The sequence below is a fragment of the Melospiza georgiana genome, chromosome 10 (assembly GCF_028018845.1).
Source record: "Melospiza georgiana isolate bMelGeo1 chromosome 10, bMelGeo1.pri, whole genome shotgun sequence".
NCBI classification, from domain to species: domain Eukaryota; kingdom Metazoa; phylum Chordata; class Aves; order Passeriformes; family Passerellidae; genus Melospiza; species Melospiza georgiana.
This window is the reverse complement of record NC_080439.1, coordinates 4,159,189-4,185,375: the sequence shown is the minus strand read 5'-3', so window position 1 is coordinate 4,185,375 and position 26,187 is coordinate 4,159,189. Positions and strand designations below refer to the sequence as shown.

The 26,187-nt window shown below is 41.8% G+C and overlaps 1 protein-coding gene across 2 annotated transcripts; it reads right to left on the bottom strand.

Annotated features, from left to right (window-relative positions):
- Window positions 1-2,692: 2,692 nt before the first annotated feature.
- On the bottom strand, window positions 2,693-20,255 carry SKIL (SKI like proto-oncogene). Of its 2 annotated transcripts, XM_058031213.1 has the most exons (7): window positions 20,185-20,255; window positions 17,314-19,243; window positions 12,579-12,676; window positions 10,976-11,217; window positions 10,529-10,770; window positions 9,290-9,514; window positions 2,693-6,529 (listed from the first exon to the last, which is right to left on the bottom strand). In XM_058031213.1, exons 2-7 carry the CDS (start codon window positions 18,418-18,420, stop codon window positions 6,368-6,370), a joined length of 2,076 nt encoding a protein of 691 aa, XP_057887196.1. In that variant the 5' UTR covers window positions 18,421-19,243; window positions 20,185-20,255; the 3' UTR covers window positions 2,693-6,367. The 2 variants fall into 2 exon arrangements, with proteins under 2 accessions (XP_057887196.1, XP_057887197.1); XM_058031214.1 differs by lacking the exon at window positions 20,185-20,255 and having other exon boundaries at window positions 17,314-19,627.
- Window positions 20,256-26,187: the final 5,932 nt, after the last annotated feature.

Sequence of the window (26,187 nt, the reverse complement as noted above, 5' to 3'; positions counted from 1 at the left end):
TTACCATTTTGTCAGTGTTATAAATCACATCACCAACAGTTAAGTGAATTTAAGTTCATACAAGGCAAGTGGACAATGATTTACAAGATCAATAAAAGAAGGAACAAGAATGACTTGCCAGCTATATGCCAAATAAACTTATACACTTTGGGCAATAGTTTCAAAAGATGCCTTTTTAAAAGCAAGTGTTAAACAGGCATTTATTCCAGCAACAGTGTGAGCTCCCTAAAAATCAATCTTCATACCCTTCACTCCCAGAGCTTTTCCTTGATCTGCATTGTTCTCTCTGACAAATGACAGGCGTTGCAATTAGTCACAGCTACCCAAGCTATCAACACCCAGGGCTTTCTCATCCAAATGACTCACCTTGAACTTTTCTTTACATTTTCAGCCTCATTGTTTCTTCCCTGTTTGGAAATACAGCGGTATACAAAAGCAATATGGGATGCAGAAATAAAGAAGTTTAAGTGGTACAGTCAGTTCTTAATTTTGTCCTATACTGAAGGCTGAGCTCATCATTGTAATTTTCATCTTTATCCTGGTTCATACTGCCCTTTTCTCTCTTTATCTGTAAAATACAGGTTTGCAGTTATCTGAAACATCACCAGGATTTCCTATATGGGAGAGCAGTTCCTTAATACAAGGATAAAGTAATTTTACACTGATTTGAGGGGAAGAAAAAATACCAAAAGGTGTGTGAATGTGCCTTCTTATTCTTCAAGAAAATCTTCTCAGTATGAATAAAATCCCCCAGAAAATCTCCAAAATATTTGTAGCAAAAGTTAAGGTAATATAATCACATGGTTTACAGAAATTAAGAACTCCTGAGAGTCACTCACCATCAGCAGAAACTATTTTTTCAGCAAATAGAGTAAAATTCTCATTTCTGATTTTAACTTTGGATAATCTCAGCATTTGATCTGGCAATGTGTGTTTTTAATCTCATTTATTATTGAGCTATGGAAGAGAGTTGTGAACAACTCACACATTGCTTGAGCAGTCAAGCAGCAACAAAGCTGGGCACCAGAGAACTTGCCAAGTATGCAAGGAGTTCTATTTTCAGGTATAAACACCAAATTTATGCCAAGATACATAAAAAGCTTGGTGCCTATACTTTTACAGAATCTTAAGAGCTTTAGATAGTGGATCCATGGGGAGGGATGGCTTTGATCTTGTAGATTTTGTTTAAAATACATTTTAGAGAACTGGGGACCTGCTGCAGGCTGTGGGAGCTCTAACAAGTTTTGGTGTAATCTGATTTTAATTTACTGTAATCAAAGCAAGGAAGGCTCTGTCCTTAGAAAAGCAGAGAGTTAAACACCTCAAAAGATCCAAGTTTAGAAGTCAATGCTCAAAAATACAACAGAGACAAGTGTTCTGACATTACAGTTATTTATTTGTTTTTGAGTCCACGATCTATACAGGTATTTACAAGGCATGGAAATGGATAACAGCACAAAATACAATTGAGGTATAAGCTAAGAGCACAGTATGTCATGTTTCAATAAATATAATTCAAAATTTGTAAACTAAGTGACCAGATAGATGCATCTTGTCTACTAAAACCATATAAAATATCTGTTCAATCTCACGTGAGGTAGAGGACAGTTTTGTGTGTCATGTGATGCAACCACAGCAACGCTGACAATAAGACTGTACATCATTGGCAAATATTAAAAATTGTTGAATGCACTGATCATTTTTCACAGGCTTTTCTATGGTTCCAGAATTGTCACTCAACCTGTTGCCTTGAGCTAACATGGACTAAGCTGTTTTGCAGCTACTTTCTGTCATTTGAGAGAATTATACTGGCATGTCAACAGCAATAAATACTTTAGAGAGTGAGGATGAAAACACAAAAAACATTCTGTCAATCACAGAAAGCAACGTGATGGCAACGAAATATTTCAGACCAACTTTTTATTATTTCCTAGAATTCGTTTAAATACAGTACAGCTGTGCTTTCCTTTAAGTGAGGTATCTCTTAGAAGAAAAAAAAAATCAATCGATATTGTTACACTTAATTAATTTTCAAATAGCAAAATTTTATACCATGTTTGCTGTGCTTGATGAAGTGCTTAAAACTCATTTTTCAAGCATTTTCCAACTGAACCACTAACCCTGAAAAAACCAATTTGCTAAGTAATGGAGACACACTATAAAATCATCGTGCAATTCGTAAGCAATAACTGCTTTCACAAAAGCTAAAAAACAACTGCATTTTTAAAATAGATATATGCAGCAAATAGAAAATTCTACAAGCTTTCTGTAAAGAAAACCAATGAACACTCACACTACAAATGCAATGAGCAAAAAGAAAATTGAAATTTGCAGCTTTCTGCTGCTTACTATCAATGGCTTAAATAAAATTACCGAAATATTGCAAGCACAGGTTAATAGGTAGGAGAAATTATGTCTTTTGTAGACTTCACCATGTTATAGAAAACTCTGTTGTGTGGATTAATTACACGAATTAAGTGCAGAAAAAATACAAAGTTGTTATCTTTACTGACAATCAAAATATATACTCTACAAACAAGTGAATTCTAGGAAGCTGACCACGACAGCAATTCGAGGCCAACTTCCCAACTAATGCTAGGAAAGGTTTCCAAAAATTTCATAACACATTCTAGCTATCCCCTCCCCCAGTACAAAACAAGAATGTATGAATAAAACATTGTGACTTCTAAAATTCAGGCCAAGACTTCTTTCTTTTCAGGCCACCAGTAGCTTTATGCTCCCACCCAACTTTTCCTACATCACTAATTGCATTATGCCTTTACTATGTACAGATGGTTTTACATCTAAGCTATCAATATATTAAATATAGAATAAAATTAGTTTAAGAATGTGAAACATAACTACATTCATCTAAATACTCCAACTGAACGATATGCTTTACAAAAACTAAAACACAGACTTAACTAAGTTTGGAGATTTAGATAAAAATCTCTTTCATTGAGGGACACCTGGTTACACTGTAAGTGAGGTGTTTCCAGACTGCCAAAATTACAAGAGTTTTATGCTCTAAGCTCTCATATTTTATTTATTAAAGTATACAAAGCATGTTAAATTTCTTTGTTATAAAATATAGGAGCAAATTAGTTATTCACCCTCAATCCTACTTATTCCAAAAGGTGCACTAGGCAACTTCCATCTCGGTGTAGGTGTTTAAGAAAGCAACTTTCAAATTATAGACAATTTTAGGGCTTTGTTCTACAGGTTTCATGTCACAGCTACCTGGTAAAATTACTTCTTGCCTGAAAAGGTGAGCAAGCAATGACTGAAGGCAAACCAAACAATACATAAAATGAGCATGCTGTGACTAAAATTAAAGATCTAATGACTGATTTAGTCTCTACCATTAAGTGTGCACTTAAGTGAGGGCCCTCAAGTGTGCATTCCAAGTTCCTATGTCAGGCTGTAAAATGAACCATTCAACAGAATTAGGATAAGGTAGCAAAAAAAGTCAACATATATTTTTTTCTAAAACTTAAGAGCATTATTTACAATTTACTAGAAAACTATCTTTCAGAGACTGTGAGCACACAAAGGTCTATGGCACATTCATGTATACATTATTACTTAAAATCAGTATAAAATTAAGTCTACACATATGAAAATTGTTTATGTTACGTCAAGAGCCTGAAAGTAGTATTGAAGAATTTTAAGAGGATTACAATAATTTAAAATGCATTCTAACCTTAGATTAACTAAGTGGAATATTTACAAAGCTACTTTTAAGGTCATTTTAATAAATGTTCCATTTGCTTTACCAGCCAAATGTTCAAAAATAATTAGGAGGGCCTTATCTGCAATTGGAATTGGTGAAACTTCCTATAGCTGCTGGAGCTCTTGCAACAGTGAAAATTTTGGTACAAAGGATGGCTCCCTTTTTATTGGTACCAAGGATGGCCACAGCATTTCCAGAGCCTCCAGCAGTGACCCAAGTGCTGGCTGAGGCACAGGAACCTGAGCTGCACCAGCCCTCCCTGGCCAAGGGGAACCTCTGAGCAGGACAAGAACACAGACAAGACCTGAATGGAAATGGAATATTCACTATCCTACTACTAGAATAATCCCAGCAGGGTTCCAAACATCCAACAGCTCAGCTATAAATGCTGAGGTGCATCAGCTGTGAGAAGGAGCTGAGGTTTCACCCACACCCACCACCCCAGAAGCAGCACAAAGGGACTCTGTCCATCCTTCAGCAGCACCCAGGTGGGATTCCCCAATTCCCAGCCCATCCCACAGGGCAGCCTCAAGCTCTGCTCCCCAGCCATCAAACTCCAGCAATGCTCCTGCCTGCTCTCCCTGTGCCCACTGGTCTGGTGGCTGGACAACAAAACATTCCTGGTGTTTTTAAAGCAATGGTGCACACACAACCAGAACCACTGAGTCAGCTCCTTTCCCTCCAAACCAAGCTGCAAAGACAGGCCTGTTCCTTTTTAATTTGTTTTTTTTTCTCTTTTTTTCTTTCTTTTTTTTTTTTTTTTTTTTTGTTGGTTTTCTTTCCAAAGGAAAAATTTGGAGATGGGAGCTGAAGAAGAGAAAAATATAATCCTGGTATTCTTTTCCAGCAGGGGGTGGAACTAGATGATCTTTAAGATCCCTTCCAACCCAAACCATTCTGTGATTCTCAACACTGACAAAGAAAATTTTTTTTTTTTTCATCTAACTTGCTTTACTTGTCAGTGTAAATATGACACAGAGCTCATAAACAAAATTGTACAGTTATTAAAAAAATCATCCTAATACTCCATGTCATTTAATTTACCACCTCATTTCTCATTCAATTTAAACATATGTGCAATTTCATCTTTCTCTGTGATATTCAGTCTTGTTATATCACTAACAGAGAAACAAAAAAGGAGTTTTCAGTTTTACTAGTTGAGGGAAAAAAAAAATCAGTATAGGCTTTTACTAGTGGTTTCATCCAAAATTAACTGAATTATTAAGAGAATATTAAACTTAAGTACCTCAAACCAGAAACTAAAAGTTAAAACTATATAGTGAAACACTAGAATTACTAAAATATTCCTATCACTGACATGACCAGCTGACATCTGCCAGCTGTATCCACTTTTTTGGAGAGAAGTGCAAAAAAGTTTTTCTTCATCCAACTTTAGCCATGCATTTAACCCACTAGGAACCAGACTTCAGAAGTACTCAGACATTATATATATACATAAAACAGTAATTCTGTACAATTACACATTTCCCATTGTTATAGCTTAACAAACATGCTGTATTTTCTTAATTCATGGTAACCCTACCATGCCATTCAAATACAGAGACTATCAAAATGATTTTTCAAAGTGCCATACCTCAGAATTTTATATTTTAAGCTATGATCACAATGTCAGTTAAGGCCTGTTCTATGTGATGAAAGAAAAATCCGCAAGTTGGCAAGAAGCTCAAAGTGTGAAGGCTTAGGGTACTGAAGAAATTAATACACATTCCTTTATAATAAATATTCTTTTTCTTGAAAGCATTAATATCTGAAAAACAGCGAAGTCAAGCTTTCTCAGTTTCTAAATGGAAAAGCCCCACCTTTAAGCCTTTTATTAATGTTTCTTTCATATGTCCTAGACAGAAAAAAACAGATGAAAACTTGTGAATTTTTAACTTCCCAAGATACCACTGTAACTGCAATTTTTTTTAAATTCACAAACCCAAAACCAAACAAAAAAACAACCCCTAATGTTTTCCAGCAGAGCAAGCAAGTGCTGGCTCTAACACTCCTTAGACTGATAATGAGCTGTTAAATAGACAATACTGAAAAGATCAGCTGACTTCACACAATGAAATTATGGGAAAAACTCATGCTGGTAAATCACTTTTGATACTCAATCATCAATCAGTTGTGGCAATTTTGAGCTCTGTCTTACAGACAAAAAGCTGCCTTTACTTTCCTCAGTTCAAGAATATTTAATTCTCACTGAAACCCAAACTATTTAAGACCTTGAAGAATGGAGGATATTTTTAATGTACTTTTATAACTGGATGTGCAATTGATAGCAAAATAAAGATACCCACATATGTTTTAACAGACAATGTTAAAAGGTGTAGAGTCCTTAAGACTGCATTAGAAACAGACAGAAACTGGTCACTCTAAATCAAGAGTTTAGTATTTTTCATCATTTGAGAAAAACACCAGTACAAATCAATGCAGATTTTCATTGGCTAGGAAAATCTAAAAATGTCTATCTCTACTTATTTATATCTATGTATATGTTCATCTGGACCTGTCTGGGAAATACAAATCCAGAGAGAACACTTTTTCTCAGCACAAAAAAATTGTTCACAATCATTAAAACCAAAACACCCTGTTTGAAGGACACAGTCATGCTTCCTCTTCCAATTTCTATTTTCCTTTGCCATTTTTGGAAGATTTCAGGATCTGCAGCTTCAACTCCTTTATCATCATCTCCAGCTTTTCCCGGGCCTCTCGTTCCTGTCTCAGCTCATCCTGGAGCTCTTGTCTGTCTGCCTCTGCATGATCCAACCTCTGCCTCAGCTCTGCCAGCTGGGAAACACAAGAGACACAGAGTAAATTTTAGCAATCATCAAAGAGTCACAGGTGGTCACTCAATGATCCAAGTATTTCAGCCCACCAGAATTACGCGGTTGTCAAGTTATCATTTACCTGCTACACCATTATCAAACAATGTCAATGTGCAAAGTTGCATAAACCTCATACTATAATTAAAAAATGAGAAAATCTAATTTTTAAATGCAGATAAGTTGTAGCTATATGAACTGTCACACCAGACTGTCAATAACACACAGAATCTGTTGGGAAAAATTGTGATGATGTTTGCATTGGATGTGACACAAATTCCAGAACAAACTGCATTTTTTCATTTCCCAGGTCCATTTCCCTTACCTTATTTCAAAGCCTGAATGTATTTCTAGAAGAAACAAAACGACCAACACTGTTTTCTGATATTCCTTAGTATAAATGAAATATTTAGAAAATCTTGAACATAACCAAACCATCTGTGTGTGTATGTGCTCAAATATAAACCTGAGTCCACACAAATGTTTTTGTGATATATTTTGTGTTTAGACACAGAAGTTAAATATTCTTTCCCACTTTGTAATACAACAAGGCTCAAACTTGCTAGAACTCACCAAAATTATTTACAGTGACATCTGGAAACATCTTTTCAAGTGTGGGAAAGTTCCTTATTGCTTATAGTATACTGCCTGGAAAGCAGCATTGATTCATGGGGCTAAAAGACCATTCAATTTATTTATAACTTATTATCATTTAATTCCATCTAAATTTATTACAATTTAATTCCCTCTAAAAAACCCATTTGCCTTTATAATGATAGGTGTGCATCAGTACCTGATGCACATTATCACTAAGCATCCATCTCACTGAGAATTAGGAAGACAACTCATTTGAAGGAAAGACCAGGAACATACAGGGTATTAATGGTGCTCACAGAATGTACTGGGTGAAGGGATGCCTGTGCTGGCTTTAGAGAAACATCACATTTCATCCCCACTTCAATAATCAGAAATATTTCAGCAGTTTTTGGCCAACAACAGGCTGTTAATGCTCTAAGTGCTGACTGCACAAGTGCTGCAGTGCAACAGTGCCCACTGCCTGCATGCTGCAACACGTCTGGCTTTGATTTCCAGCTCCAAGGAAAGGCTCCAGGACTGGTTATTCTGCCTTACCATGACTGACAGGGTGAAGCAAGTGTTTCAATAAAGAAGTCAAAAAAGGGGACAAGACAGTGCGTATTCAGACAGGTCCACAAAGGAGAAGAGACTTTTAAGCAAGCTGCAAATACCAAATTCATAATTCTGTTTAATGTACAAGGATTCCTCCTAGTCCACAGTTCTCAGACAGGAAAGGCAGCCTGGGCAACTGCTTCAAGAACACATCAGATTAAGGCTTTTTAAAATGCTGTATCCACAGCTTGGGGAAGTTCTCTGTTCCCAAGACCTCTGTTTAACTCTGGTGCTTCTTGGAACCAGAATCTACAGCAAGATGTGATAAATGGAAAAAAAAGGTTGAAATTATATGTCATGAATAGATCCACCACAGAGGTAATAATAACAGAGTAAACTTTTACACAAGGAATGTATGCAGTTTTCAGAGTCTAACTTCAAAAGGAACACACAACCAACCTCCTTGGGGAACAATCCACATTTTCACCCTCCAAAGGGAGTGAGCTGCACAAGCCCTATAAAACATGCTGTACATGATGATCTCCATAAATTAGAACACGTTGTTACTTGCACTAACAGGGCTTGTACCAGATGTTTAGTAAATCAGGCCTTAGTCAGAGAGGATTATTTCTGGCAGCAAAGGCCAGGAATCAGTGGAGTGGGATGTCATGAAATTAAATTCATGAGAAGGATTTACGATCAGAGTCTCTGCCCTACTCACCAAAAATACCAAAACCTGTCTCTCAAGTAGTGCCTGTTTCTCAGTTTGAGTCAGTCTGAACAGGAAATATACACAGCTGTGAACAAAGGACCACAGAGCTTTACTGAGCTCAAGTTTTAGATTTTGCTCACTTTAAAAATGAGCTTGTTAAGATTAGTTTGCTGTGATACAGTGCAAAATTAAAAAAATTAATCATAACTACAGCTGATTTTTAAAAGGGGCATTCCAAGGTTCCCTTTGTCATTAACTATATTTTTACCCATTGGAATAACCTCCAACATAAAAAAGCTATAGTAAAAGCCAAAAGGAAAGTGAGAGGAAGAAATAGCTCCATAGGTTTTGACATATGAATCCAAAGGCTAGAATGAGAGACACCAATATGATTTTCATTTCCAAGAAAACTCTTGGCCAAATGTTTTGGCAGAGCCCAGAAGGGAATCATCAGGTACTGCAGGAAGTTCTACCACCAAGTAACATGAGGAGCAGCAAGGTAGGCTGCAAATCTGACAAAAAGAAGGTTCAGAGGTTTGGATTTTTTTTTTTTAATATAAAATAATAATAATAATGTTTAAGTCTGTGTCACGGGCAAGCCCACATACATTAAAAACAGAATTTGCTTTAAATGAGGATGTAAGAGACCTCATGTTTAAGTTTAATGTTTCATCAATAATGTCATACGTTTCTGTAAATCACCTTCTGCCTTGGTTTCAATCAAGGAACAGGAAAATAAATATTGCTGTCACTGACCTATTTTGGTATCTGTCTGTGGTGTCAGAACAAACAGAGAAAACGAAACCCTAAGGTGGCTGAACAACACCTTCACAATTTCCTGATACACCAAACATGTTTTGTTTGAAACAAACCTTCCCTTCTCACCTGTGCTGCATATTCAGCTTCTTTATCTTTTTCCAAATTGGAGTCACAGCTACATTTTTGCTTCATCACTTGGTCCAGTTTCTTCTCCAAGTCTCTCTGCTCAAAATAAAATTCTTCCATTCTTTGTGCATGCTCTGCTTGCAAACATTCCAGTTCTTTTTGTAAATTCTGCTGCTCTTCAGTCAGTTCCTTCATAGCTTTAGAGTTGCTTAACATTTCCACTTCCTGTAAAGAAAGATCAAGATCACATACTCCTTCCTTCAAACACCAGAAAAGTAAACAAAATCAATTTAAAAGTGTTTCTGGAACCAATGAGGCCAAAAAGACCATTTGTAACTACCAAGAACAACAGCCTGATAATGGTATTTATCTACTTATCAATGACAGCATGGAATTCTGTAACATGCATTCTAATTTTTAAGAAATTACTTTTATGTCCAAGTACATGGAGCTTTCAGAAACAAATTTACATTTCCAGCAGTGAACCTCAGGAAGCAGAAGCACTGATTCACTAGAATATACTTTGAAGATGCAAGAAGCGTAGCACCAGAAAACAAAATCAAGTGTTTGATTTCTTTGTCCACTGACATTTTAATATTTTTAAACTTGCATTTTTTTTAAACTTATCTACAAGCTTTACCTCCAACAGCAGAACAACTTTGAAGTAGCAGCTCTAGGGCCCTACCTGAGCTCCTAGATTCTGAGATTAACGTTTAAATTAAAATAAAATAAATTAAAATATTAGGTCTGTTCCATGGATGCAAGAAGCAAAGACAGTATTTCACTGAATTCAGAAAACAGAAATGTCACAAATGAACACCAGCTTTTAAAATAATCCATTATTAAAGAAAATACTAAAAATAAAATCCCTAAAAGCATGGCTTAGCAAATGGGAATAGGAAAGTGGTATTCTTTTTTGTACAGGGCAGTGATAAGACCATTCCTAGAATACTGATATCTGCATCTTTAAAAACCTGAAAACTGAGAAATTTTAGAAGATACAGCAAAAGCAGGAGCTGCTTGGACCCAGCAGCTGCAAACTGAAGAGGCACCACTTCTTAGTGGGCTCAAAACTCATGAGCATAAGGGACATTGAAGATTTGGTGTCTGGATTTAAGCTGAGGGAAAGATGATCAGTGTGCTCTAAATGATGCAATGTGTGATGCTGACAGAGGAGCCAGCCAGCCCACAGCAGCTCCCTGCTGCCCAGGGGGAAATGCAGCCAGACTGCCACGGTACCATTTGGAGCTGCTGCTTCCTCCGCAAAATCGTGTTCAGCTTCTCCTGCTGCTTGATGTAGGTCTTCATGACTTCTTCCATGATCCTGCCCTTGTCATCCTCACAGCTGATGTCCTTCATGAGCGTGGGGGACAAGGTTCGTGCATCAGCAGCTCCCTCAGCACGGCCAGGGTCCCTGGGGGGTCTGGAAGAAACGCGCTCGGGCTTTGCACCTCTCGCAGGACGAGCTGACACGGGAGGATCTACACAGGAGAAAACAGAGAACAGTGAGCACAGGAAGTTCAAATGCCAGAGTGAAACAAATGCAAAGAAAACTTAAGATTACAAAAAGGTGGAGGGAATTTTTGGAAACCTGGAGTGACATCACAAAGTTCTAGTTCGGCGTAAAGCTTTCCAAAATTCCGTGGTATAAAAATCAAAGCCCTCAATATAATTCTCACTACTCACCTAAACGTTTATTTGGCTGCTCCACCCCAGTTTTCAAGTCAATTTTCTCCTGTTCTTCAAGAGAAACCTCTGGATAGGAGGCAGCTTTTTTGTGCTTTCCACTACTGAGCTTCTTCTCTGAGTGCCCAGGTGAGGATTTATTAACTTCTGAAGCTTTGACTGATGTTTTTGCAACATCCTTATATTGAGATGCAAGAGACACATTCGGGGCAACCACTTTGTCACACATATAAAGGTAGTAACTGAAAAAACAGCAGAAGAGTAAAATTCAGAGGTAAGACAATAAAAGATGGCTGGTTGAGAGCAGGAAGTTTAATTTAACATGAGTTCAAACTGTGAAAGCATCAATGAAAAATAAGCATGTCCTTTTAAAATTCTTCCTATGCAAAAGGAAAGGCTAATGACCCACTTAATCTTTACTGAGTAGATTATCTAGATAAGGTTTTGAGGCTATCAAAAAGTAGATTTTTCAAAATGGCTTATTTTTAAAAAATTACAGTAAATCATATGAAGGCTTCATTTAAATGCAAAGAGTGAAATTAGGATGCCACTGAATCCAGACTCTCCAGCATTTTCATAATCCTTATATTATGAGGATGGGAGGTGGGAATGAGAACCTCACTTAAGTAACAAAGCTGTGTTCTGACAGTCCTGGGGCACATCTGAGACCAATGCTGGAGCTTCCTCCCCAGGTACACTGAGCTGCCCATTTGGATTTTCACAGCTCCTGGACTCCTGGGAGCAGCCCTGTGTCCCACCTTCACCTCAGCCTAGTGCAGAGGGAAGGGAGCCCCAGGAGTGCTCAGGGCAGGGCCAAGATCACCAGTGTCACTGGAGTTCCAGTTGATGTCTTCAACACTTCCCTTTCTCCTGGCTCTGGAGGAAGGCACTGGCAGAAACAGAACATGAGGGCCCAGCACAGAATCTCGAATCTCCCCCACTCCCCTCTGCATGGGAACCAGTGTGATGTGTGTGCACCAAAGAGGGTCTGCCCTGACCCAAATTCAGGACCTGTGCAAGCACAGGGTGAGGGCAAGAGGAGCATCAACAAAAACCATTTCCCTCACTGCTGCAGGTCACAAATTGGGTAAGGAGTCAAGGAAATGCACTTGGTTTCTAAAACCAGGAAACCATCCCACAAACAATTCAGCTGCAGCCCTTGTTCCACTGTGGGAGAAAGCCTTCAAACACCTCTTGGAAGTCTCTTCTGGAAGGAAATTAAGTAGTCCTCATGGTAAATAGGCCCTGTGCAGCTTTCCACATGCATGCATTGTATTACCACATGAAAGATCAAAAGTTACCTCTCTCATTTCTAGTAAGAAAGGGGAAATTTTAATTACATTTCAATTGTATTGCCTGCTGAAGAACACCCACAGGTCACAGCTTGAGTCTTATACCTAAAACCACTCATAAGCAGTTCATTAGTATTTATATTAAGAAGTGCATAAAAATTTAGGGTTAAATTATTCCTGTGTGATACCTGAAGAGTTTTCCTCATAGTTCAGATTGCAAATACATTTTTTTCAGTTTGAATTATACCTAAATAGCCAAAAGTATTTGAACACTTGACAGTGCTTACAGCTCTACATAGAAACTCAGTTACCTGGGGTGGAAAAAGGAAGGTGGTTGAGGATCAGTTTCTGCTTCTTGCTTTATAACTGGATACCACTGTGATAATTCCAGGTTCTGCTGTGGCTCTGCCTAAAGGAATTAAAATAAACTGGTAATTGAAACATGGATACAAGTTATTTACATGTTCATAAGCACTCCTCAGAGAAATGGCATTTACACCATTAATACAGGTACACCAGAGAAAGTGGGGCACTGGGAAATGGGGTGTCTTTGGCAAAGGTGCAGGGTGATGCAAGCCACAGAATTCTTTGATCTCCAATTTACCACTGTGGGCAAAAGAGCAATGAAATTAAAGAAAAACATCTTTATCTAAAAGCTCTGCTGAGTTTCCAAAACTCTTCTAAACAAGCCTCGGAGAAACAGAAAGCAGAAACTAGGATTCCCAAAAGGTTGTAGGAGCCTTTTGTAATAATGTGTCTATATAAAGTAAGCAACTGCCAGATACTTTATTTCAAAATTAAATGGAACAGTGTGCTGGTGTACCAGGGACAGAACTTTCTTCAGTCATCACAAATTTTTATTACACAAGTAGGCAAAGCTGCTCCCAGTAGCATGAAAATGCCATTCCCTTTGCAGTAGCAAACAAAATTTACTCAGGTGCATCAGAATACATAATCTTAAAAACTTCTGTGTATTTTGCATTTGGAAAGCAATTCTTGTTCTGTGTGTCTTGAGAAATGTTTTTGGAACTACTCTTCACTTAAAATTCCTGGTGATACTGGTGCTCCCCTGCAAAGTTGCTCTTAATTTCAGGTGAAAGGTGTCTCACCATATATTTACAATATTCTCAGAGCCAAGAAATGGATTGACAATTTCACTGTACTAGAACAGCCTTGGGCCATGGGGTTTTGGGTAGGGTGTGGTTGGCTGAGCCCAGGCAGCTGCCAGGCACCCACAGAGCTGCTCCCTCAGCACCATCCCCAGGGCATGGAAGGGAAAAGAGCAAGAAAGCTCCTGGATGAAGATAAAGCTGGTTTAAGAGGTGAAGGAAAGAGAAAAACACAAGTGAAGCAAAGGGCATGGCTCAGCCCAGCCACCCTCCAACAGCCTCCACCCTGGATGCCAAACTCTCTTTCTCCTCCTTTTATTGCAGTAGCCAGAACATTGGCATGTTAGCCACAGTTTTAGCCACAAATCCAAAGCCCAGCACCACACAGGCTGCTACAAAATAAGTCAACACCATTCCAGCCAGACCCAGTACCTTCCACAAGCTGCTCAATTATAAAACAGCTCACAAAGTTAAATAATCCTGTATTGACACCTTTATGTAGCATTCTAATATCTCCACAACTTCTTACGTGCTACACAATCAGAGAAGTTTGTATTTTCACACCCTGGAATAAACCTTTAGAGAACTTCATCCCTGGCAGTGCCACAGGTGTGAGCTGAGCCACGCTCTGCACAATCCCACAGCCCCAGCCCTGGCAGGGACCAAACCCCACCTGCCCCATCCTGGCCAGGAAACTCAGCTCCCACAACGAAACTGAAATTCAACCCCTGCAGCTCCTCAAATCACTTCCACAGACAGAAAGGAGGGAGGGAACAAGGAAGAGAAGCTCTGGAGTTGTAAAGTCATAAAAAGGCTTTAAATAAAAAAGATTTGAATAATCTCTAGAAAAACGGCCTCACCCTGACACTTGCCAAGTTTTTTCTACTTACTCAGATCATTCCAATAATTTAAATAATCACATCTAATCTACTTATACTGCAGCTAGTATGCAGTGATCTGATTTTAGCTTCAGATCACATTTGTCCATATTTCAGGACTCACATTTTAACATGCTTATATATTTACATCTGAAATTATCAGGTCATCTCTATTTCAAATTACTAGGTCAGATTTTTTTTTACCTATTTCAAGTGGGAACTGAATTTACTGCCTACCCGTTAGGTGAATCTTGCAAATGAATTTCATAGCATGCAATCAAATTCTTTACTTAGGAAAGAAAATGAAATGTTACCATAAATAAATGAAGTCTTCTTCTAACAGGATTCTTCCCCTCACCATTCAGGTAAACGAAATAAGGCATCTATTTATATATATATATATATATATATATATGTGTGTGTGTGTGTGTCTATTTTATTACCCAACAATTTGTTTATTTTAGATGCTCTTAAATAATTCTATAAACACAATAAGTTGAATTGAATTTCTTCTACTCCAACTGTTAAAAAGGGTTACATGAAAAATTACTTCTTTTTCTTAAAGGTTAGTTGGACAATGCCATTCTTTAAGGAAAAAAAAATATATAAGTAAGTAATTATTTCAGTGTAATCATTAAGCCAGTAGTTTTAGCAGAGACTGGATTTATAAAACTGTGACCAGCTCAAGGAATCAGCCTGAGAAGGAAAGCAAAGTTTTAGTGCAGAGATGATGAGAAACTGTCGCAAAGTCAAAGGGAACAAGGATCTGTCAGAGCAGGAATCAGCAGAGACTCGGTGACAGCTGTTCCATGAAGAGCAGGTGGATGTTGCACTGCAGCCTAGAACTCCACAGAAAATTGTGACAATCAAGCACACAGCTTACAGCTCCACAAAGAACAGAAAGGAATTAATCTCAAGAGTACTTTGCTCTTAAAATATTGAAACAAAAGCGTATTTGCACTGTGAGGTGAATAAACTCAGAGTGAAATGCTAAGGAGAAAGGCAAAGCATGGCATCCAGGATGCTCCAAGGACTATGGGATTTAATTAATTCATTATTACTAGATGGGCAAAGACCTAGCCAAGGGCAACTGCTCTTCCTGGGTCCTCCAAGACAAGCACAAAGGATGTGTCAGCACTTCTGAGGACTGACTCAGCAAAGGTGGTGAGGAGGTGACAGAGCAGCAAACACAACAGCCTGCAATAAACTCCCCTAGGAGTGCAAGGAAAGGGAACGTCTACGTGTTGTACCTGATACCTGGAATGAGGAAAAGAAGTGGTGGCTGCTCCATCCCTGGAGCTGCTCAAGGCCAGGCTGGATGGAGCTGTGAGCAATGTGGAAGGTGTCCCTGTGCAGGCCAGGGGCGTGGGATGAGATGAACTTTAAGGTCCCTTCTAACCTAAACCACTCTGTGAAGCAGCCTAAGCTCTCCCAGGACAAGGAAAGGCAAACTGTACTCCAGCACTGCCTTCTTAAACGTTTTTACTCTTTTCTACTTCCCAGATGAATATCCACAGGACGAAAAAACCCCCAAACCTCCCTCACCATTGTACTGTGCTCAGGTTTTCACAGCTTCTGACTCTGTTTTCACACGTCTGCAACAGAAGACTGCAGAAAGTTTTACAATTTAATTTGTACCAGTCGAGTCCAAATTACTGCCACTGCTCATTTCAGCTGGTTTTTTTTTTTTTTCATCTTTGCAGATGAAACTGAAAGATCTCATTGTCTGAAATCTGCAGCTGTGGGAAGGAAAGCAGCATTTACAGGTGTGAACATGGAAGAGTATTTCCACTGCTGCATCCACCATGCTGTAGTTTCTTTCTTACACTGGCACTGCAAGAATAAAGACTGACATGTCTTTATCAGTTGAAAAGCAAAGTCTCTTTGCTAGGAGACTGCATCTTCAAATAATTCAGCATGTGGAAGCCTGCCATACTGCAGACTTCCATGGGAATCTGCTGGTAAAATCTCTTCCTGCAGACTGGCACCACTGTAACAATACCTGTTACTACAGTCAGCCTTCCTGCAACACCAACTTTTCAGAGATTTGTGCAGAAAGGTGTCAGCTCATAGCACCCCTTTTTGGGCTCAACCATCTGTGCTGCTCCTGCTGCTATTTTGAAATCCACCACAAAACATCCAACAGGCAACATGGAATTATCAAACCAGCAGCCATCAAACAGACATAGACACACTGAATACACTGCAAAGAACTGTCATGGGGCAGAAACCATTAAAAGCCTATTAAAGTTTATACCCCAAAACTGTGTTTTCCATGAATGAGGACATCTATGATATTAATGTTTCTCTGCTGCTTGTCCTATTATTTAAAGTAGAAGCTCTCCAAGGGACAAATAAGCTCTGTATTTTGGAACCACAGCACAGACTTGCAGCAGTATTTTAGGAAAAAATAAGATGTCTATTATTAACTATTGTCAAGATACCGGCCCACAGCTCATTACTTGGGCTGCTTAAAACCCCCTCTTTTTGGCATATTTCACTGCACAAGTGGTTTAAACAGAAAGCTCTTGCTGAACAAGCAGGCTTTGGGCTTCTAAATAGCCATTTAGCAAAGCACCAATACCCTGCACACAAGTCATGAGATGGGTGGCCAGCAAGCCAGGTTGCCATCCAACCCACGTGTGCATGCTGGAGTACAAATAACAAATGAGGAATTCCTTTGTAACACTTGATTTTCAAGCTCCTTTCTGCTTTGCTCAGCTGCTGCAGCACACACTGCATAAAACCTACTCAAAGGTCAAATGGGAGAACAAGAATTTTCACAACAGCCTGAATTTTCCAGAGTCTGTACACCTTAGGACAGAACAAGAACCAACCAAGCCAATCCAGCTCGAATGGTTACTTGCAGCCCAAAGAGGAAAGAAATTACCACCCCTCTTATTGAGAAATGTTATTTCCATGGTGAAGCTCTCACAAATTTAACTTAGGCTTGATGTGACAAGTATTCCCACTTAGAAAAGCCAAGTAATGCGCTTCTAAAACAAGTACTTATGTGTGAGCAGAGAGAGATCTGGGAGTTTTACACCAGGTGAACTTACTTTGGACCGAGTCCTTTTCTGATTTTTCTCGCTGAATTTCTCCTTCATTTCCTCCAGGAGATGCTTCAGCTCCCTCTCCTCCGACGTGCCCAGGTATTTTTGGTTAATGTGCAGGTAGCAGTGCCACTTGGCCGACTCAAAGCCCCAGTGGCAGGTCCTCTTGTCCGGGGATCTGTGTGAATGCATCACGAAGGTCTGGGGCGAGAACATCCCGTAGCATTCCAAGCACTGGATACACGGGTCATCGGGGGCAAGGTAGAACTGAGGTGCAAACAGCCCCTGGCACTTGCCCAGGCATTCGTGCTCCACCTCGAAGGCACTGCCAGTCTCCTTCAGCTGGGCCAAGGTGTTCTTGCCAGGGAGGAAGCTGCCACTTTGGGGGAAAGTGCGAGGGCGCAGTAAAGCGTTGCATAGTCTCTGGGCGTCCGTCAGCGTGATGAGCCCGCAGGACGGAGCGTTGAACGGAAGAATTCCCAAAACCTTCAGGATGTGAAGCTGGTCAGAAGTGCACCTGGAGCAGTAGATGTAGAGCTCGTCACACACCGTGTTGATCTGCTGCAAGGAGAAGTCTCGGAGAACCGAATTCAACACTTGAGGCAAGCAAAGTCTTTTTTCTCCTCCGACTTTGAAGCAAGAGATGGATTCCCCCTCCAGCAGGGTCTGTGTGAGTTCTGTGGAGCTGTCTGGAGGGATGAGCAGCGGCCCAGAGAGGACTTGTGGTGATGGGAGAGGCAGGAAGACAGTGGGTGACATACTTTCCTGGGAATACCGAGCTGAAAAAGCTGCAGGTCCACCCAGCGAGCTCTGGCTGCTTAGGTGGAACTGTGCCAACGTGTGCTTCAAACCTGGATTTAAACTCAAAGGCTCAGATAGTGAAGCACTGCTTGGCTTGGTGCTTTCCCCATCAGCCTCCACCGGAGTTTCATCATAGTCATCCAGGTTTTCCTTCTTTATTGTTGGCAATTTATTTATTACTACCTGTACTTTGTTATTTACATGCCTTTCTGTCATTGCTTTTTTCAGTGGAGGACTCCCATCCTCTTGGATCCTGCTCCTTTTTTGGTCTGAGACCAGACCTAGAGGGAAGTTTATCTGTGGGCTTTCCATTGCTTAACACTGGGCTTTAATTAAGCCAGTCCTGAATGTGCATTTTCTTGCTTTTTCATATAAAAAATAGTTTCATGTGATCTTGGATTACGTCAGGTACACCAAGCTGCACGTTCCTTTCATTAAAACATTACTTCTTCAGCATCCAACAGTAAAAACTGTAACCCATTTTGCATGTAATACCATAAAATTACTAATGGAGAGGTTACACTATATTCTTAGTTATTTGTTCAATTTTATAATATAAAAACCCCAATGTAATATGTATACAAAAGGTTTTCTTCATAGCCCAGCCACTACTTTACACAGTAGTCTTGTCCAGCAATTTAGTAAAAAACGATGCACTGATGCGTGCTCATCCTCAATCGTTTTTTTTCCTTTAAAAAATATACTGTCTTTTCAAATAAGTCTCTATTTAAATATTAAAATAGAAAAATGGGCTCAGTTAGAAGAATGTCAATCTTAACGAAACTGATCCAAAACGTAGTTTAAGTTGTGTGAAAATTTTATTCAGCACTTTCAGCTCCCAGAGATCAAACACAATCTTGAGGGCTTGCTTTATTGTGCTGCCAGCTTTATGATTTCACCACCACCACCGTGACAGCTACTATGGCAGTTCACAAATAAATCCTGAAATTAAAGGCTGATCCAGAGCGACGGCAAAAAACGAAACGTCCCTAGAGAGTCACCTTTCGCACAGATGTCACTGGCGTGTGTCAGAATTTTCCCAGCCCAAGTTATTAGTAATAGAGGTGAGATCCAGGCCATGGGCTGAATGCATGCCGTGTGCTAGCACAGAGTTCTGCCCGTCCTTCCTGATAACCTGTGAAAGAGAGAGAGGCCATCACAAGCAATCCCAGAGTCTGCTCTGTACCTAAAGGGGCTTCAAGACAGCTGGAGAGGGACTTTTGACAAGGGCAGAAGTGTGACAGGAGTCACAGGACAAGGGAGAATGGCTTTAAAGGGAGAGAGGGAAGGTTTTGATTTGATACAAGGAAGAAATTATTCTCTGTGACAGCAGTGAGGCACTGGCACAGGTAGCCCAGGGAAGCTGCGGCTGCCCCATCCCTGGAAGGGTCCAAGGCCAGGCTGGACAGGGCTGGGAGCAGCCTGGGACAGTGGAAGGCGTCCCTGCCCATGGCGGGGGCGGTCGGAAGCAGGTGAGCTTTAAAGGCCCCCCTGCACCCATCGGGGATTCCCTGCCAGAGGCAGGGTGCGCTCCCCGGTAACTCGCGGAACACCGGGACGAGCCCCGACCGACGGGCGACACCGGCGGGGGAGGGGGCGGTCCTGGAGCGGCTCTCCCGGCGTGCACGCCCCAAAGGACGAGCGCTCCGGCGAGCCGCGGGCCGGGCACCGGCCCCCGCATCCCGGGCACCGACCCCTGCCCCCGCAGCCCTTCCCGGGACGCCGCACGCCGCCGCTCCCTCCCGCGCCGTGACTCACCCCGGCCCCGCCGGCACCGCTCCGGGCACGGCTCAGCCCTTCCCCCTCCCGCCGCCGGGCTCGCCCCTCCGCCCTGCCCGGCTCCCCGCTGGCCCCGGCCGTACCGCGCCGCTCCGCCGCCCCCGTGTCCCTGCCCCCCTCCCATCCCCGGTACCCCGCTCCCCCTCTGCCCGCCGCCCCCGCGCCGCCTCTCCGCAGCCGCCGCTCCCTCCCATCCCATCCCATCCCAACCCATCCCCCGGCGGGCGCTCCCGCCCTTCCCCCCCGGCTCCGCCGCCCCGCTCCCCGCCGTTCGCAGTAAGTTCCCCGGCTGCTCACCCGGCGCCGCGGGGGCTCCGGCGGCCGCGGGGAGCGGAACAGGCGCCGCGCTCGCGCCGCCCACCCGTGACCTCACTGCGGAGACCGAGACGGCGGCGGCGGCGGCGCGCGGGCACGAACCCGCCGGCGGCGCGCGCCGGCCCCGCCCACTGTCTGGGGCAGCGGCGGGAGCGCCCGCCCGCCCCTCCCCCGCCCGCCGCCGCCTCAGCGCCGGGAAACCCGGCCCGGCCTCCCCCCCCCGCCACTCCGCCGCCCGCGGGGAAAGAGCAGGAAGATAAATTAAAAATAAAATAAATAAATAGATATGTGTAATATACATTAAAAAGTGAATGTATATGGAAAAGTGTTGTTTCTGCCCGGGTTCCCCTCAGCCCGCCCGGTCAGAGCCTGCCCCGCGCCGCCCTGTCGCCGCTCCCCCGTCGGCGGCCGAGAGGGGCCGGCTGAGGGACGGGGACGGAGCGGCAGCTGGGGCGGGGGAGGGAGAGCGGCCATGGCAGAAGGGGAAAAGCCGGGCTGGAGGAGGGCCAGGCGCTGTCGGGGAGCTGTCGGGCGTGTCGCTCGCCTGAGGCGCAACGGCGGCGGCGGGCAGAGGCCGCCAGCCAGGGGCTCTCCGTGACTGTCCCTCAGTGACTGTCCCGCAGCGGGGCTCCCTCAAAGAGGATCCCTCGCTGACTGTCCCTCAAAGAAGGTCCCTCAGTGAGAGTCCTTGAGGGACTGTCCCTCAAAGAGCGTTCCTCGGCAAGGGTCTCACGGTGACTGTCCCCACGAGGGTGGTCTGTGCTCTGGCACCCCACTGCTGGGTACAGGGAGACGCGGGGAAGGCGGGACAGTGTGAGGGCGCCTGTCCCCGCAGCACTGTCACAGACTGCTCCCTCCAGCCACGGAGATGCTGAAGCGCAGGAGATGTTTTGGGAAGCGAAGTGATCAAACCGCGGAGAGGCGGGGAAGATGCTCTTCAGGGACAGCTTAGTCGCTGTACAACTCGTTCATGTATTACAAGTTTCTTCTGCCTGCAAGAAGCCCAAAGCTTTTCAGTTTACATCTTCGTGAAGACAGCGCTTCAGCTGGGATTACGGCGCAATCCAATTTGCCGTTTCCTTTCATCCCACACAGTTACATATTTTGATGGGAGCACAAAAGCACAGCGCATGAAAATGGGGCGGTTGTACAAGCACCAGGCACCGCTTAGCACCGGCCAGCGCTGCCCTAAAGCCGTCCCAGGAGGATTATGGCACAGCCACAGAACCCGCCTCGCTGCTGAGCTGCTGAGAGGCGTTTGGTGCTCTTTAATCCTTGATTTCGCACCTTTGATATGCTCAGGTTTCCTCTGGGCTGCCTCGCTGATGGAGAGGCCCTTGAGCATCACTGCAAAGCTGCTTCACGAGTCACCTCTTAACTCGTCACATCAGTTGCACTATCTGCAGCAATATCTACAATTTCTTTGGATCTGAGTGATCTTTAAGGCCTCTGCCAACCTCTTCCAAACCACCAAGGTTTTATAGAAAAGCAAACATTTTTGCAAAGAATACTAACACCCACTGCTTATTTATTAAGCAGATATAAGGGCTGCTTAAAAGCCACAATAATATGGCAGAATTAAACAAGAATTCTGAATCCACCAGCTTTTGGAGCAAATTGTGAAAGATATGAACCTATGAGGGAATCGTCTAGACATTACAGACATTCCTGTCTGCTTCACCCTCTTGGACTTTATGACCTGATCAAAAAAAAAAAAAAAAAAAGACTTCAAATACCAATCAATGAAATGCACTATGTCATAATCCCTTTTAAATTTACTGAAGAAAATGTAACATCTAACATTGGAGCTGGACTGATGAATGTCTGTGAGGAAGGCAACATATGTAGGCAGATATTCCATCTTTTATTAGACCTCCTGGTGTCATGGAAGCTTAGGATTCAGTGGCATTGTTTAATTTGTTGGGGTTTTTTTTTCAGGTTCTGCAGCAGAAATGTTCCATTTCAGGTTACAGATCCTGGTAACTATTGTGCTGTAATGATAGTGTTGCTATAGAGCTACAATAATCAGGCGATAGAAGTTTGTAGGTAGAGAATTGTCTAAAAAAAGGTGTTAGCTCTGCCTACAACTTCTACTGTGGACTGTGAAAAGCAGTTCTGAAGACACTGCACAATTAAAACCTGAGTTACAGACCTTTGCAAGAGGTAATAAAGTGCACTAATAGCACAAGAGGAATATTGCTTTGATTAATAAAGTGTCGGAATTTTCAAGAAGTGCTGAGGCTCTGGGGAAGCTCACAAACTTCCCTGATATACAGTCCCTGAAGATACACAATTTAACTATAAACTATGCCCTGGAGAGCACAATTTAACTGTGAACAAAGATGTGCATTTTCTTCTCTGATGAGATTATATTATGCTTTTTAAAGGAAAAAAAAATCACTTTGGAAGTCATGTTTAATAGTAAGTTGTAACAGTTCAGACTCTTAGCTAATCTGTCACTCTTGTAAAATAGATATCCTATTACAGGTTGTGTTTTAAGCACAAAAAGTTGATAGATTTTGGCAGACACCACATCCTGCAGGACAAATCACAGTGGGGACAGTGCACAAAACACTTCAGCTCCTAAAGGACTTGAACTATTCCTCTGGTGTAAGGGGAGTATAAGCCCAGACACTTTACTCATCCTTAGAAGTCCAATGTGGACACAAGAAATTCCTGGTTTTATGCCTGAAAAAAAACCACCTCTCACAAAAGCTGCACAGATCTGGGATGTATATGCTGCTTTGCCTTCAATTATTGGTGATTAAATGGTAAGAGTCCACCTTTCAAGTATTCAGTCCAGATCCCTTTATTATAAGCAGAAAAAAAAATTAAAATAAACCCATGGGGAATCTCTCTGCGAAAAAAATGCAAGATATGGTAAAATCTGTTTTTCCTCCAAGGGGCTCCAATGCCTACCTTCTCTCTTCCCAGGAAAACATCATTATTCTGTGGTCAGTTGCAGATCCCTCTGTTGCTACAACGCCTCACACCATCCCTGCTGAAGCGAGGACGCCTGCTCAGCACTTACCAAGTGTATGTATAGATTACCCAAGCTATTAGCTTCCTCCATAGAGTGCCTCAGCACAAACAATTGCTCAGACTGAGGCAGGAGCAGCTGGGCACCCAAGTGAACAGAAGCAGGGAGCGTGCGTGGGGGGAGGTTAGCATGTAAGATGTGCAGCCATCTGCAGCGCTCGCCAGCACTGCCGACGCACAGCCGCGCTAACTGGCAGGACAAAATCTCTTTGAAAAGAGACTCAAATACAGAAATTAAACCACTGCATCTGTGGCAGGGTATGAGCTAAGTGCCGTCACCCTCTGTGTCAGAAATGTGAGAATGCAGGGGAGGAGTTGAAGAAACAAAGAAATAAATCATGCAGAAGTAAGTGCAGCAGACGAGAGCGTTGCTCTGAACTCCAAATCCCAGCTCTGGCAGCTGAGATGACATTGCACAAGTTCTAGCTGAAAGAGCCCTTGGATGAGCAGGCTAGAGTAGCATTTTGTGTTTTTCTTTAAGATTTCTGTCTCTGTGCAGAGGACTGATGCCTCCCTGCTTTTGTCTCATCACTGGTGTTGGAAGGAAAGACAGAACCTACAAGGATGGTATTTTTCCAAAGGACAAGATGAGCATGAGGCTGGAGAATGATGCTGGAGCAGAACTTGCATTCTCAGACATGTTTGGTAAATGCAGGGTGAGAAAGGCATTTCTTGGGTTGCTGTGCCTCATCCCAGTGCAATTTTCTACAAGAAATGAAGAGATTAGAACAAGGCTCCCATGGGATATGGATAGTTTAAAAGGGTCAGATGATGATCCCAAGAAAAGACCAGCATTTCACATTATTTCTCTGAGATTTTAAACACACAGAGGTCTAATATAAATGTTTTATTTAAAGTAAAAAGTGTGCACAAATAAAGGGAATGATTACACAACAACGTTCAAGACCATATTCCACATAAAACAGGAAAATAGTAGTGACAATATTAACTAGCAGAGCACCCATAGGAATCCAACTCGTGTACAAAAAAGAGGTTACTCCACATAAATACATCATGCTTCTGATGCAGACACGTTCTCCAAAAAACAAAACCTACTGCACTGGAATGTTTACACCCAATGTCCCTTCTGAATGTTTATGATAGTTGCTGTATGCTTAACAATGAAAAATAACAGTTAATATCATGGCACTTTGGAGAAAATTAAAGTGTAAAAATGGATTTACTGTAATTTAAGATATTTGTCACTTTGCAACGTTCTTAATGGTTAGATATGTAAATAGAAAAAGGTTTTTTTTCTGTGACATTTCATAAAAAGTTAACTTTTGCTTTACTCTTCTGTGATGAATGGCAGAAATGTCCTTCCTTACATGAAGCCATTTCCCTTAATACCTTGTAGGAAATTATGCCACTGTAGAGACAAGGCTTTTCTTGTTTGCCTTAAATGATTCCCAGGTTTAATAACAGTTATGCCCTGATGTCTAACTGATCATGTGGGTACAGGAGTCAGAGGCTAAACAATCATCATTTTCAAACTGCATGTAGAGCAGTTCACTTGACCCCATTGGCTGCTCTTTAAAGGAAGGTTCACTCTGATATTTTACATTTGAAAAGATGCAACTTGAATTGAAGGAAACCTGATTTTTGCAGTGAGGCGGTTCAATGCTTCCCTGAAACTGAAGCCCCTCAAATCATTTCTCAGTTTTGGAAACTCAGCCCAATACTAAAGAGTTTCCTATTCACATTGCAAATAAAAACATGAACTAAATCTCATACCATGACACCAGTGTGGATTTGTGCAATCTCTCTGCTTGCAGTTGACATGGAAGTGAACAGACATACACCAGAAAACTTGTGCTATGAAATTAGTGTTGCCATACAAGGATTTTCACAGAAAGAAACTGGCCAAGCAAAAGTCTACTAAAAGCTTCAGGTAATGTTTGCCAACTTGTGCTTACAGATTCTCAGATCTGCTTTCAGTGACACTTATCTTCTCTTACAGCTCTTACAGAACACAGATTCCTTCTCTCAGTGTCTCTTAATCCCTTTTCCCCAAAATAATAATAATAAAAAAAAGTGATGCATTTGGCATTTCTTCAGCCCAACACATTCATAACTATTGCTTTAGCATTAAAAATAAGAATTATCTGTGCTGTATATTACACTGCTTACTAACATGAAATGTAAGAAACACACCTCTTAGTCTTAGTTCCACCCATTCTTTCAACTGCTTTCCTTGAGCCTGCCAAACATTTCAGCTTTGATTGTGAGTACAGATCACCATCTCTAAGGGCAGAAGTAAGGGAGTCATTGTGGACAGCACCTATTTTATTCTAGATATGCTTTTTCCACTGGCAAAGTGGAGCTCATTCTCAGCAGTGTGGCAGTAAGATAAAAAAGGAACCAATGCCTTTTCCAGGCTGTGGCTGTACCGTGTGCACTTCTGATGCAGTTAAGACAGCAAGTATAAAAGCAATAAATAGGATGAGGTTCAGTATTAGCTGCCCATTACTGCTGAATTACTCTGTACAGATTTTAACTTCTCAAAGAGTTTAACAGAATTCTTTCATTAAACTGACACTTGATGCCATGTCCAACCCTTGCTGGAAGGGCCAGGCTAGGAAGGCACTCTCTGTATCAGTGTACAATTCCTAGTGTGAGTGCTGGAGCAAAGTCTGCCAATTCTGATATGGAGTTAATAGTCTCCTTCAGGGTAGGATCAATATTCCCCACGAAAGCAGCCAGTCTTGACCTATTCAGTGTAAATATCTGCTCTCCTTGCTGTCATTTCAGTCTGAAGGGCACAACTAAAGCTCTAATTTCTATGTCTAGAACAGGGAAATCAGATGTTCAGAGAGAAGAGATTTGGAACTACAGAAGTGATAACTTCTTACTCATCTTGCTGAAAAATCTGAAATCCTTGAGGGATAATTTATTACATCACCTGATGCAATTTGTTTTCATTAAGCACTGAAAACTTTTCCTTGC